Source organism: Tenrec ecaudatus, chromosome 1 (assembly GCF_050624435.1).
Source record: "Tenrec ecaudatus isolate mTenEca1 chromosome 1, mTenEca1.hap1, whole genome shotgun sequence".
Classification (NCBI taxonomy): domain Eukaryota; kingdom Metazoa; phylum Chordata; class Mammalia; order Afrosoricida; family Tenrecidae; genus Tenrec; species Tenrec ecaudatus.
In genome coordinates this window covers 8071864-8086524 of record NC_134530.1, presented here as the reverse complement: position 1 = coordinate 8086524, position 14661 = coordinate 8071864, and the positions used below count along the sequence as shown (strand labels likewise).

Here is a 14661-nt window from a genome sequence, read left to right as displayed (position 1 = left end):
ATGCTACTGTCGTGAATTCGGCACCCCCTGGGAGAGAGTTGTTTCACCCCTAAAGGAGTCTGTACCCACAGGTTGAGAACCACTGCTCTATAGGGTTTCTGAGGTTACAGATGCTTTCAGCTTTCTCCTGTAGAATTGTAGGTGAGATTGACCTGGGACCTTATATAACAGCACCAAGTGGGCTCTTTTAAACATCTTATAATTCATACCTACAGAGTCTTCTCCAACTCATAGCAGCCTTAGAGGGGAGAGTAAAACTGACCCTTTGAGTTTCCATGCCTTTAAATCTTCACAGTAGCACATACCTTCATTAGGACCTGATGGAGCCACTGTGGGCTCAAACCTACGAACTTATGGTTTAGCAGCTCAACTTGTAGGCCACTTTACCAAGAGACCTCATTAAAGTTCATCTAGTAATCATTTTAAACAAAGCAGGAATTTTAATTTAAGGAGGGAAATATGTCTATTTTCATTGGTAACAAGAAAGTATATCACTGTGTTCGATCACACAACACTCTTACTTTCACATCTAGACTTTATAATTCATTGCAATGTCTACATGGACCCCAGAGACAGAATTCACAATTAAAGTATACATTAAGGAATTTAACATGTTGCCATGCAACTGGAAAATGATACAGTTGTTTATTCAAGATATGATACAAGATCTTTCTTGTTTGTTAATAAATGCCCCCAACCAATTGTCTGTCAGTTTGTCATCCTGAGGTGACTTCTGCATTGCTGTGATGTTGGAAGCTAGGACACTGTCATTTCAAAGGCCAGCCAGGCTCCCAAAGTGAACAAGTGTCAGCGGAGTGTATAGGGTAAGAACAGACAGCAAAGAAGGACTGTGCTCCCAGCTTTGGAGGAAGAAGCTACTGAAAAACTTGTGCATCGCTTCGAAGCATTGCCAGATACTGAGTGATTAAGCAAAGGAAAATACAGCCAAAATACTCCTCGTAATTGAGGATGGTATGACTACATTGGAGGACTTAGAACAAGTTCTAGGAGGGAATAGTCCTTGATGAAGGACCACAAGATTGGCAACATTCAGGGTTAGTGAAGGAGAGGTCAACCCTTGACAAGATGAAGTGACACAGTGGTTTCAATGATGGACTCACTTAGCTTCTAGCTTCAATTGTCCAGATGTGCAGGACCAAACCTTGTTAGATCTACGGTAAAACACAATGTTTTTATATGGAATCAGATTGACAGGCCATTTTTTAATTGCATCACAGGGTGAAGTGAACCAAGAACTTTTAGTTAGAAGTTGTGGATAAATTGTGTACATGACCTTTACAATAATAATAGTAATAATAAGTCCAAACATTAAGTGTTGGTAAGGTTGAATATAATTTGGGAAACTTTATGCAATGCTTATGGGGATATAAAAGGATATAGCAGCATTAGAAAATAATTTGGCTGTTTATCAAATGGATAAATACATGGTTAACTTTGGACATGGTGGTTTGATGCCTAGATAAACTTACTGCTTATAGTTATGACAATATATGTCCACACAAGGTATTATATAAAAACTTGTTAAAACATTTAAAATTCTTAAATGTGAATCAACAGATGTTTGGATAAACAATGTGTGGTACAGCCATGTGATGGTATATTAGTCCACTAGGAAAAGAAAGGAAGTACTGATATATATCTCTCTCCGTGTGTTTGTTCTGGTGTACACAGGTTAGTTCACTTTCCTTCACTAACTCTCAGTGTATCTGTAGCTACCACAGGTATAACATAGATGGGACTTGAAAACATTCTACTAAGTGAAAGAAACCAAAAGCAAAGTCAACATATAAAATTTTATTAATACAGAAAATTCAGACTGGTGACCAGGTTCAAGCTGTGACCAGATGAGACTGGGGAGTAGCTATAGGTATGAAATCCTTCAGGGTGGTGAAATAGTTCAGGAGCCAGATGCAGTAAGGGTTGTACAACATTGATCATGTAATTAATGTTGTTTAAGTGTAATCTCACTTTTGGGTGATGCTAATTAAATTATGTGTATTTCCCCACAAAATAATAAATGAATAAGTGCTAAGACTTTGTAACCAAGAAGAATGTAGCAAAATACATAAAAATATAATAAAACTTACTTTTGTGGTGTCATTTCCATTATGTCATTACATAGGGTCAAACTACACTGTGATCTTCCAAGATTATAACTCTTTATAGGAATAGAAAGTCTCATTTTTCTCCCACAGGGCATCTGGGACTTTGAATTGTTGACCTTTCATTTAGCAGCCTAACGCTTAACCATTAATCCACCAGGAATAAGGCTTCTTTGAGGTGATAAAATGATGCAGTTACATTTTATGAAAATGTCAGTATGTTCATAAATCCTCGTAGCTGTTTAAGATTCCATTAATAAAAGAACATCAAAGAAATAATCAAAACTAAGTTCAGCCTAGCAATCAGGCAAGATGTATGCTGAGATTGAGAGGCAGTACAATTGGATGCTGTGTTGACGCTTTATTTTATAAGCAAGCAATGAATTTACATTTTGTCATAATACTGCTATTCTTAAGGAAATGCAGACAAGGTTTGCACATTAAATTGTATATAATGCTTCAGTGCATAAAACTGAGGAAAGGCCTTTCATATTCTAGAATCTGTATAAGTTTTTCCAGTCTTCCCCCAGTAAAGTCATCTTTCTCAGACATGAGGATGTCAGGATCTCAAAATAAATGATGGTCCCTTGAATGTTCACCTGGTGGCATGGTAAGGTAAGAACTGCATTGCTAAGTGCAAGCATTTTCTGTTGTTCTAACACACATCCCTTTAGTGGGAGAAAGATGAGGTTTCTGCTCCATAAAGATTTAGATTTCAAAACCCTATCTAAGATCATTAGAGGGGTCGATGTGGTTTAATGGTTGCTCATGGGGTGGCAATCCACGGGGTTGACAGTTCCAAACTACCAGCAGCTCTGCAGGAGAGAAACTGGATTTTCTACTTTCATAAGCAGTGACAGTTTCAGAATCCCACAGGGAGGATATTTTGTAACAGTATTGACACAATGGCAGTGAACTTGGACTTTTCTTTTAGTTATTTAAAGTCATTAAGATTTGGAATAAGTTTCATAGCAGTAGGATATATATATCCTAAGGGATCTTAATGTATTTGTTCTTGGGGGAAGTAAAAGAAATAGAAATATATACAGGTTTTGTGGGCAAGAGTTGACGATGCTTAGTACTTAAAGATACCTAGGATACCTGTCCTCTAGAGAGAGGCTCAATTTAATTATCAGAGATGATGCAAGCATTACAAGGAAGACTTCATAACAAAGAGTTTTCTCAAGCTTGCTTTTATGTCCTTGTTCCTCAGACTGTAGATGAAAGGATTCATCATTTGGGGCACCACAATGTACATCACTGAGGCTACTGCTGTTTTTCTGGAAGACTCTGTAAATAATGCACTTATATACACACCCATACCTGTCCCATAGAATATAGAAACAACCGACAGGTGAGACCCACAGGTGGAAAACACTTTATACTTCCCACTAGATGATGGTATCCTCAAAACAGAGGAGACAATTGGGTGTAAGAAAATATGATCCCAGACAGAGGAACACCCCCAAAAATGGAAGCAATAAAGTATAAGAGGATGTTATTAATGAGGGTGCTGGAGCAGGCGATCTTAAGGAGCGGAGCAAGTTCACAGAAAAACTGAGGGATTTCCAGGTCTGTGCAGAAAGACAGATGCAAAATCATCAGACTGTTCAGCAGAGTAAGCATTATACCAGTTACCATGGAAAGCAGCATGAGGAGGCCACAGAAGCAGGGATTCATGATGACTGTGTACCTCAGTGGGGAACAAATGGCCACATAGCGGTCATAGGCCATTGCTGCTAGGAGAAAATTTTCAAAAGCACAAAAAAACAGGACAAAAAAATTCTGGCTGAGGCAGCCTGCAAAAGTGATGGTCTGGCTCTGTGTGAGGATGTTCACCAACATCTTTGGGATGGTAGTTGTGCTTACACAGATGTCAGTAAAGGAGAGATGGGAGAGAAAGAAGTACATGGGTGTGTGCAGGTGGGAGTCAGAGATGACAGCCCAGATAATGAGCAAATTTCCAAGGACAGTGACCAGGTACACCATCAGGAACAGGCTAAAAATTATGGGCTGAAGTTCTGGATCATCTGTGAGTCGCAGGAGAATGAACTCTGTAATGACTGTGTGGTTTCTGGGTGCTCGACTATTCGTGCCCCTGATACAGAGATCAAGGAAAAAGACAATTAGATGTGTGTTCCTGGAAACTTCAACAGCAGCAGAAACAATGGACACAGACTCTCTCTTGTGCAAAGGAACAGGAGAATCAAGGGGCTGTCAAAAATATCTACCCTCTTTCTTTGATTTTTTATTCTTTGAAAAAAAGGGAAATATACATTTCCTCATATGGAGACTAGAATGTTTAATTCTATTATTATTTCAATGGCTATGGTTATGTGTTCTTTTCAAATATTTGGCCTTTCAAAAACAGAACTCAGTAAACCCAGGTGGCATCCTGATAGTCAATTTGGGACACAATGTCATTCCCTAGAGATCAGAGACACATATTAGTGATAATACAGATGCCCTACAAATGGAGATATTAGAAAAAGATGACAAGCCCTCTCCTTCCACCACAACCACATTGTTGTTTGGTGTTATCAAATCAGTTCCAACTCACAGTGACCCATCCACAACAGAAGGAAACACTGCAAAGTCCTGGGCCATCCTACGAATTGCTCCAATCTTGGGTCTGTTGTTTCAGGCTATCTCTGCAACCATAGAATTCTGGGAAATGTCATGGAATTTCATAACATTTGTCATTGTTTTAAAAGGTTTGGCTGTTGCTCAACCACAAAATCATCTTGATTTTAGGGGCAGAGCAAGAGACCCAGAGAATCGCTGACTTCTTTGACAGCCAAGTAAAGATGCAAAGACACTTGATCAGAGAATTACAAACAAAAAAATTTCCCATGAGAGTCCTAGCTCCAATTTTTATCTGCACTTACTTTATTCCCATTCATACATTCTTGGATTTTCTTGTAGCCAAACACCTGCTACTCTTGTAAAACATATACTAAAGGGCTTTAGGTTACCTGGGTGGCATCCTCAAGGATTAATGGCTGATATCTACCCAGGATGTAGAAAAGAGGATGTCTACCATCAGGAAAGACAGACGTTCTCTGTGAAGCACTGTGTTCCCAAGTAAAAAAGATCATCTCAGGCAACATGGTCATTTATTATCCCATCTTACACCAACTACCAAGGGCCCCAGGGCTCAACCCACAGCAAGTTGGATCACCAGTCCCTGGGTTGCCTCCACCCCAGCGTAGTTCTGGTGTTCTCTCAACAGGGAACAGAGCCCACCACTTCCACAGTGCCTTAGATCATCACAGCCCCAGGCTCTCCATGTCTACATGGAGTAGTTTTACATTTTCTATTTACCTGGCACAACAGCTTCAAGCAGCCCCTTCCCCTCCCTGCCCACGCAGCGCACTTGCAGGCGGGAACCCAGCTCCACCTCAGTGGGAACCACAGATTGTGGCAGGTGCCAATTGCCAGGCAATGGATAGGCATGTCCAGAGTGTCTTCTGGCTCATGGATCATCACTACACCAGTCCCTCACAGACCACACAGCAAGCAGAACAATGGAGAGTCGAACACTGGCCCACAGGGCATCCTTCCCCAAATTTAGCCTAGCTCCAGAACCAAGAGGTTCCGTGACTCAGTTCTGGGAGCTCCCCAACTCTCGCAGGGTACACAGTTTTACACCCCAGCAAATCCCCACCAGCCCATTGGGCTCCTATAGCCCATCATTGCACCGGGTGTTATGCACCAGTCAGAGTTCTTCACAAAAGGACGAACATTGTATGAGTCCATTACTGTAAGAAGAATCACCAATTACATACATCTTAGCAACAATTCCTGAACGAAGGCGAAAAGGCTACCTACTGGCTATAAACGAAACATCATATCACATTTGTGCTCCTCACAAGAGCCAAGCTGAAGGAAGAGACGACCCATTGCCCGGGGTCTCTCCTTCAAGAGGGGGGAATTGGGAGATGCCAACCAAACAACTTGAAGCGCTACAACATGGAAACAAGGCTAGAGCCAATCGATGGTGTCCCGCCCCCGCCCCCAGGAATGGAAGGAGAAGTTTTCCTGAAATTGAAGCCAACACCAGGAAAGGAGACCTTCTACATTGTGGAGGAGATGCTGATATTTATGTTGGGTAGTAGGGGGAAATTAACCTCACAGCAGGAAGGGATGTTAAACAATACATGTAGGGAACTTAGGGGGAATTCGACCAGCGTTTATTTTCCTGGGTGAACACTGTGAGTATGCTTCTACCCAACCTCCAGTGAACCCCTCCATGGACGAATCACCATGATGATCATGGAAGATGGGCGTTGCAGGCAACATGGCATAGCACAGGAGCTACACTTAAAGACTTAACACCGAGGCCCTGCTGAATGAACTGAACCCTGCCTCTAAGCTGCCTGCATCCTTGGACTAAGGACTGGGGTCCGTGGATAGAAGAGGAAGCAGATGGCGACTTCCCAAGCACTGTGGAAGTGGCAGTTATTGGACCTTAGGGGAACCGCTGGCTCGGTGGGTGTTTAAAGGAAAGGGACCCAGGATCACCATATATGTAATATCTCTATGCCCACATTGCAGTGGCACAACGTGTTCTGTTCCATTGAACGGGGATCTACATTGGGAAGAATGGTTCCAGGAATTGTTCCCCCTGACATCTATCCCCATACTGAGGATCAACAGACCCCGGTCTAATGGGAGATCAACTCTACAAGGGAAAACCTCATGTGTTGCAGCTCCAGGTGGAACTAAACTCACATAGACTCCTCACACTGACAGTGTCTGGAGTGCTGGGTCATTGGGACACTGATGATGGTAATAGTGTAATAGACTTATATGGCAAAGAAGTGCATGACAATGGTGCACTTCTTTGTGTGTATGACCTTTGACATCCTGCTTAGAGCTTTTCAGTCTTTTTTTCCTTCCCTCTTCCTGCTTTTCTTTCTTTCTGTGTTCTGTTTGTTTGGTTGCTCATTGTCTTATAGTTGCTATCGATACAATTGGTCTTACATGCTTCTGTTGTTGTATATTAATACTGCCAAAGTAAATCTGAGACATTCAATCTCTAGGGAGAAAGAAGCAGATTCTGGGTTCCAACTTAACTCTAGCCCCAGGTAAAGAAGTTAGTTTTGGTAACATGGTCCTTCTTGACACAACTTTCTTGAAATGATCACTGAAAATATGGGTGCTACAGCAAAGTGTGGTGAAGAAAGTAGATGGTGCCTGGATATCAATCTGAATAATGTCTGGGGTCTTCAAGGCATGCATTCAAACAAGCAGTCATCTAAGCAAGGAGTCAATGAAGCCCACATGAATGAAGCATATCAGCCTGTGTGATCCAAAGATAACAATTACAAAATTCGAATATGGTGAAGGGGAGATTATCAGAGCTAATATTTGGAGCATCCAATTTGTAGAAGGCTAAGGAGGACAGTGGGAGCCCAAAGCACATCTGCAGAATTTCTCGTCAGACTGAGCCCATGGTAGATCCTCTGTAGCCACAGACTCGATTTCACAACAACTTTATTATCAGGCAGAGAGCATTTATTATGCTGGATAAAATTCGATACTCGACCAACCTTCCGGTAGCCCGACCTCAAATTGTTCTGGGTGCAAGTATCTCTCAGATATCCCATGACACAAATTGCATCCCTGGCATCGGGAATGTTGATAGGGGTCTTCTCCCTCTTGCATGTTGGCTTTAATACTATTATGATCTTATCCCTACCACCTTAATATGATTTCTTTCTCACTGTCTTCTGTTGTGGTTGCCAGATGTGAAGCACAGGAGGACTGGAGGTATAATGATGATAACTGATACAAGTTATTGTAGGGAATGCAGGGGCGGGGGGCTGGCGATCACAGGGGAATGAGAATTCATAGGGTAAATAATGGAGATGGGAGGCTGAAGGGAGCACTGGAAGTCATTGTGAGTGCACCACTCAGTTTAAAGGTGATGTAACCATGGGTGGGGGGGATGCTCTAAGGTAGATGTGATAATGAATGTACAATTCCCCTTGATATGTTTGAAAGGTTCGATTGTATGATACGTATATTTTGTCCCAATAAAATGTTGGGGGGGGGGAGACTTGTTCTTGTTCATTTCCTTTTGATTGTCTGCATCATCTATTGACCATCATCAAATTTCATTAAAATGACACAATTATATTCACTTATTTGTTGATGTCATTGTTGATTATCCATTGAGCTACTAGTTGCAAAGTCAGAAATTTGAATTCAGCATATGCTCAGAGCAATAAAGATGAGGCTTTTTAATAGCATAGGAATTTACATCTGTATGAACTGACCAAATCTACTAAGTCCTTTAGTATGAATCAGAATCAGAATCAATAAGTAGCAGCTGTAGCAGCTGTTTTTCCCCTTTAAGGACTATAATCTCAGGTACTCATATGATGTTTTAGTTACATATTTTCTTGCCAAGCTGACAAGTATAGTGTAGGTGGGGAGTTTAGCCTGTCAACCAGGTCGCAGCTTGATGACCACATCAGGAGGTGCAAGTGAAATAAAGGGCTCACTGGAGACACCACCCCCCCACTCCCCGCTTCATATTGCTGTTAGTGGGCTACATGAGTGAGACCTGCTAGAGCCTTGTGATGCTTCCAGCCTCATTGGATCCACGAGACACTGCATGCAATGGCCTGTGATCTTCCTGCATTCTGCATCATTGCATGCAGCTGTGTGAGTCTGGAGAGGGATTAAAGAACTAGGATCAGACTTATGTGTTGATTTGCATTGGACTGGGATATTATCTGGATTATCCAATTGCTTCTGATATAAAGCTCTTTCTTACACTTATGTAAGTGTCACTGGATTTGTTCTCTCGTCCACCAGACCTAACATATATATTCAAAAATTCCATAGAGATGTATTCAAAAGGATTTAGAACTGGGGAGGATACCAAAATGGGACAGTATTCCAAAGTGGTGTCTTTTTTCATGGACTTTAGATTGTTCTTTCAGATGTAGATGTCCTATCACCCATAGTACCCACATGGTGAAAACTTATTGTCCCTCTGGACATACTGATAGTGAATTTGTGGTTGTTCCCCAAATGCTATTTTAATGTTCAATATTTGCAACCTGTTTATATTACTGATATGCTAAAGGGTGACTGCTAGCTTGATACAATAAGTTATATTTTCAGAGTAGATTTAACCTAGATGATCCTCATAGGCCTATTTAATAATGTATATTGTTATGTGGACAGTGTGGGGAAAAAAGCAGAAAAAAAACTGAATAAGCAAAAAATCCACAGTGGAAATTAAAACAACATAGTAGCAGACACAGTCCCCAACAGCTCAAAAAGCCTCCGTGACTCATAGTCCTGATTTTTCCCCAAGTCAAGGTCTAGACCCCAGCTCTTCTTGTATTCAAATTGATGTTGCTGTGTACTGTCCCATTCCTATCCCCTAACCCTCTTAACATAACAACATCAAGAGGTCTCTTTAAGGATATTATAATTCACAGGTAGGGAGTTGCCTCCAACTCATAGCAGTCTTAGAGGGCAGAGTAAAACTGCCCCTTTGAGTTTCCATGGCTTCAATTCTTCATTGTAGCACATACCATCTTTCTTCTCTGATGGAGCAAGCAGTGGGCTCAAACCATTGAAGTTATGTTAGCAGCTCATTTTGTAGCCCCCTTTACCAACAGAGCTCCTTAAAATTCATAGAGCAATCATTTTACTCATACCAGGAATTTTTATTTAAGGAGGCACATGAATAGTTTCATTAGTAATGAGAAATCATATTAATGTGTTCTATCTCACACAACACCCAAGTACTTTCACATCTTGACTTTATAACTCACTGCAATGTCCACATTGTGCCCAGAGACAAAATTCACAACTACAGTTTATGTTAAGGAAGTTAACAGGTTGCCATGCAAGTCAAAAATGTTACAGTTGTTTGGTACGGACGAGTTACAAAGACATTTCTTGGTTGTTAATAAATGTCTCCCACCAGTTGTCTGTCAGTTTATCATCCAGTGTTGGCTTGTGCATTGCTGTGATGGTGGAAGCTAGGACACTGTCATTTCAAAGGTCAGCCAGGCTCTCAAAGTGAACAAGTGTCCGCAGAGCCTCCATGCTAAGAACAGACAGCAAACGAGTCCTCTGCTCCCAGCATTGGAGGATGAAGCCGCTGAGAACTTATGCATCGCTTCAAAGCATTGCCAGATACTGAGAGCTTAAACAAAGGAAAGTACAGCCACAATGCTCCTTGGAACGGATGATGGCGAAAATACCTTTGAGGACTTAGATCAATGTCTAGGAGGGAATAGACCTTGATGAAGAACCTCAAGATTGTCAACATTCAGGGTTAGTGAAGGAGAGGTCAACTCTTGACCTGATGAAGTGACACAGTGGTTTCAATGATGGACTCACTTAGCTTATAGCTTCAATTGTCCAGATGTGCAGGACCAAACCTTGTTAGATCTAAAGTAATAGCGCAGCCATGATCAAAGCTGACTCGGTGGTACCTGACAGCGGTAAAACATGACGTTTTTATATGGAATCAGATGGACAGGCCATTTTTAAATTGCATCACAGGGCGGAGTGAACCAAGAACTTTTAGTTAGAAGTGGTGGATAAATTGTGTACATGACCTTTCCAATAATAATAACAATAAGTCCAAACATTAACTGTTGGTAAGGTTGACTATAATTTGGAAAACTTATGCAATGCTTATGGGGATATAAAGGATGCAGAAGTATTAGAAAATAATTTGGCTGTTTAGTTATGACAATATATGTCCAGACAGGATATTATATAAAAATACTTGTTAAAACATTTAAAATTCTTAAATGTCAATCAACCAATGTTTGGATAAACAATGTGTGGTGCAGCCATGTGATGGTACATTATTCCACTAGGAAAATAAATGAAGTACTGAATATATATATCTGTGTTATTTGTTCTGATATACACAGGTTAGTTCCCTCACCTTCACTAACTCTCAGTGTATCTATAGCTATCACATCTATAACATTGATGGGACTTGAAAACATTCTACTAAGTGAAAGAATCCAAACACAAAAGTCAACATATTATAAAATTTTATTCATACAAAATTCAGAGTGGTGACCAGATTCAGGTTGTGACCAGAGGAGATTGGGGAGTAGCTGTAGGTATGGGTTCCTTTGGGGTGGTGAAATATTTCTGGAGCCCGATGTGATAAGGTTGTACAACCTAGATCATGTAAGTAATGTTATTAAAGTGCAATCTCACTTTTGGGTGATGCTAATTAATATAATGTGTATTTAGCCATGAAATAATAAATGAATAAATGCTGAGACTTTCTAATGAGGTATAAAAACATCCAATTAGTTGGGAAGAATGTAACAAAATACATAAAAATATGATAAAACTTACTTTCTTGGTGTCATTTCCATTCTGTCATTTCATAGGGTCAAACTATTCTGTGACCTTCCAAGACTATAACTCTTTATAGGAATAGGAAGTCTCATTTTTCTCCCACAGGGCATCTGGGACTTGAATTGTTGACCTTTCAGTTAGCAGCCTAACGCTTAGCCATTAATCCACCAGGAATAAGGCTTCTGCAGGATGATAAAATGATGCAGTTTCATTTTATGAAAATATTGGCGTGTTCACAAATACTAGTAGTTGTTTAAGATTCAATGAATCGAAGAGCATCAAGGAAATAAGCAAACCTGAATTCAGCCCACCAGTCAGTACTGGAGGCAGATGTATGCTGAGACTGAGAGGGAGTACAATTGGATGCTGTGTTGATGCTTTATTTTTCAAGCATGCGGTGGATTTATATTTTGTCATAATACTAGTATTTCAATGAAATGTAGATGCTTCATAACTGTAGAATTTGAAATAACCTACTATTACCTAGAACAACTATGACTATATTATTATTTGCTGAAATGAAGCTGAGTGTGAAAAGATGCTGAGGCTCAAGCAAGGATTATCACAGGCAGTTCTGAGTAATCAATAAATTATCAGAGATGATACAATTATAACAAGAAAGATTTCTTAACAAAGAGTTTCCTCAAGCTCACCTTTATATCTTTGTTCCTCAGACTGTAGATGAAAGGATTCATCATTTGGGGCACCACAATGTACATCACTGAGGCGACTGCCGATTTTCTGGAAGACTGTGTAAATAAAGAACTTATGTACACACCAACACTGGTCCCATAGAATAGAGAAACAACTGACAAGTGAGACCCACAGGTGGAAAACACTTTATACTTGCCACTAGATGATGAAATATTCAAAACAGAGGAGACAATTTTGGTGTAAGAGAATATGATCCCAGACAGAGGAACGCCTCCAAAAATGAAAGTAACAGAGTAGATGAGGATGTTGTTAATGAGGGTGCTGGAGCAGGCAATCTTGAGGAGCTGAGCAAGTTCACAGAAAAACTGAGGGATTTCCAGGTCTGTGCAGAACGACAGATGCAAAATCATCAGACTGTTCAGCAGAGCAAGCATTAAACTAGTTACCATGGAAAGCAGCATGAGCAGGCCACAGAAGCAGGGATTCATGATGATTGTGTACCTCAGTGTGGAACAAATGGCCACATAGCGATCATAGGCCATTGCTGCTAAGAGAAAATTTTCAAATGCACCAAAAACCATGACAAAGCAAATCTGGCTAAGGCAGCCTGTGAAAGTGATGGTCTGATTCTGTGTGTGAATGTTCACCAACATCTTTGGGATGGTAGTTGTGCTTAAACAGATGTCAGTAAAGGAGAGATGGGAGAGAAAGAAGTACATGGGTGTGTGCAGGTGGGAGTCAGAGATGACAGCCCAGACCATGAGCAGGTTTCCAAGGACAGTGACCAGGTATACCATCAGGAACAGGCTAAAAATGATGGGCTGAAGTTCTGGATCATCTGTAAGTCCCAGGAGAATGAACTCTGCAATGACTGTGTGGTTTCTGGGTGCTGTACCATTGATGCCTCTGATGGAAAGATCAAGAAAAAAACACAGTTAGATGTGTGTTCCCGAAAACTTCAACAGCAGCAGAAATAATGGACACAGACTCTCTCTTATGTCAAGGAATAGAAGCACAAAGTGAATGTCAAAAGCCGACCTTCTGGTTTTGTTTTTTGAATCCTTTAAAAAAAGAAAAATACATTTCTTCATAAAAGGACTAGATGCATACTTTTATTGTTATTTCAATAGCCATGATTATGTATTCATTTAAAGTACTTAGCCTTTAAAAAATAGAACACTGTAAACCCAGGTGGCATCCTAATTAGACAACTTAGGACACAATGTCATTCCCTAGTGATCAGAGACACATATTAGTGGTAATACAGATACCCTCAGAATGGAGAGGGTTAGAATAAGATTCCAAGCCCTCTTATTCCACCACAACCACATTGTTGTTTGGTGTTATCAAATCAGTTCCAACTCACAGTGACCCACTCACAACAGGGTCCTGGGCCATCCTACTAGTTGCCCCAGTCTTGGGCCTGTTGTTTCAGCCACTGTCTCAGGCTATCTCTGCAACCCTAGAGTCCTAGTCGAGGTCATGGAATTTCATAACATTTGTCATTGTTTTCAAAGGTTTGGCTGTTGCTCAACCGTAAAATCATCTTGATTTTATGGGCAGTGCAAGAGACCCAGAGAATCAGTGACTTATTTGACAGCCATGTAAAGAAACACAGACACATGATCAGAATATTACAAACAAAAAAGTTTCCTATGAGAGTCCTAGCTCCAATTTTTATCTGCACTTACTTTAATCCCATTCATATATTCTTGGATTTTCTTGTAGTCAAACACCTGCTACACTTGTAAAACATATACAAAAGGACTTTAGGTTAACTGGGTGGCATCCTCAAGGATTAATGGCTGACATCTACCAAAGATGCAGAAAAGAGGATGTCTACCATCAGGAAAGACAGATGTTCTCTGTGAAGCCCTGTGTTCCCAGGTAAAAAAGATCATCTCAGGCAACATGGTCATTTATTATCCCTCCTTACAGGGGGAGAAGTATTTAAGTACAATGTCATATGCATGTTATTGGCAGTTTCTGTCTCCCTGGATGCTGAATATCCAAAGGGCCTCATTAAGCCAACACATGCATTGCCCCTTTTATCCCAGGACAGTTATATTGTTAATTCTCTAACCCTGTGAGGTCAATTACACATTACTTGACACTCCCTATTTCTGCTCTCCAGTATATCTTTCATGTTAGAAACATAGACCAAAATCATTTTCCTATTGGAAATCAATGTTTTCATTTTAGATATCCAAAGAATTCTCTCTTGATCAATGGTCTCAGAAAATGCAAATTAAATATTAGGTATGGAAGTAGAATTCAAATGTTTGAGTATTTAGAAAATAGCTTTCTAAATATACTTATCTCCCTGCCATTGCCACTGAGTTGATAATGACTCATAGTAACTTTATATGTCAGTATATTACTTCTCCCTGTGAGTTTCTGAGACTGTAACTGGATTAATCAATACCACTGTTAAGCATGTACCGTAAAGAAATAAGATACAAATCAGGAGTGGAGTTGTGCTCGCCCATGTTCAGAGCAACACAGTTCACAATAGCAA

General features: G+C 40.4%; 1 protein-coding gene and 1 pseudogene across 1 annotated transcript; both read right to left on the bottom strand.

The window, feature by feature from the left end:
* Positions 1 to 3273: 3273 nt before the first annotated feature.
* LOC142436945 (olfactory receptor 7G2-like) lies at positions 3274 to 11506 on the bottom strand (annotated as a pseudogene).
* A 591-nt stretch (positions 11507 to 12097) lies between these two features.
* Positions 12098 to 14632, bottom strand: LOC142435998 (olfactory receptor 7G2-like). The gene is made up of 2 exons (XM_075540082.1): positions 14586 to 14632; positions 12098 to 13049 (listed from the first exon to the last, which is right to left on the bottom strand). The coding sequence occupies exons 1-2, from the start codon at positions 14630 to 14632 to the stop codon at positions 12098 to 12100; spliced, it is 999 nt and encodes a 332-aa protein (XP_075396197.1).
* Positions 14633 to 14661: the final 29 nt, after the last annotated feature.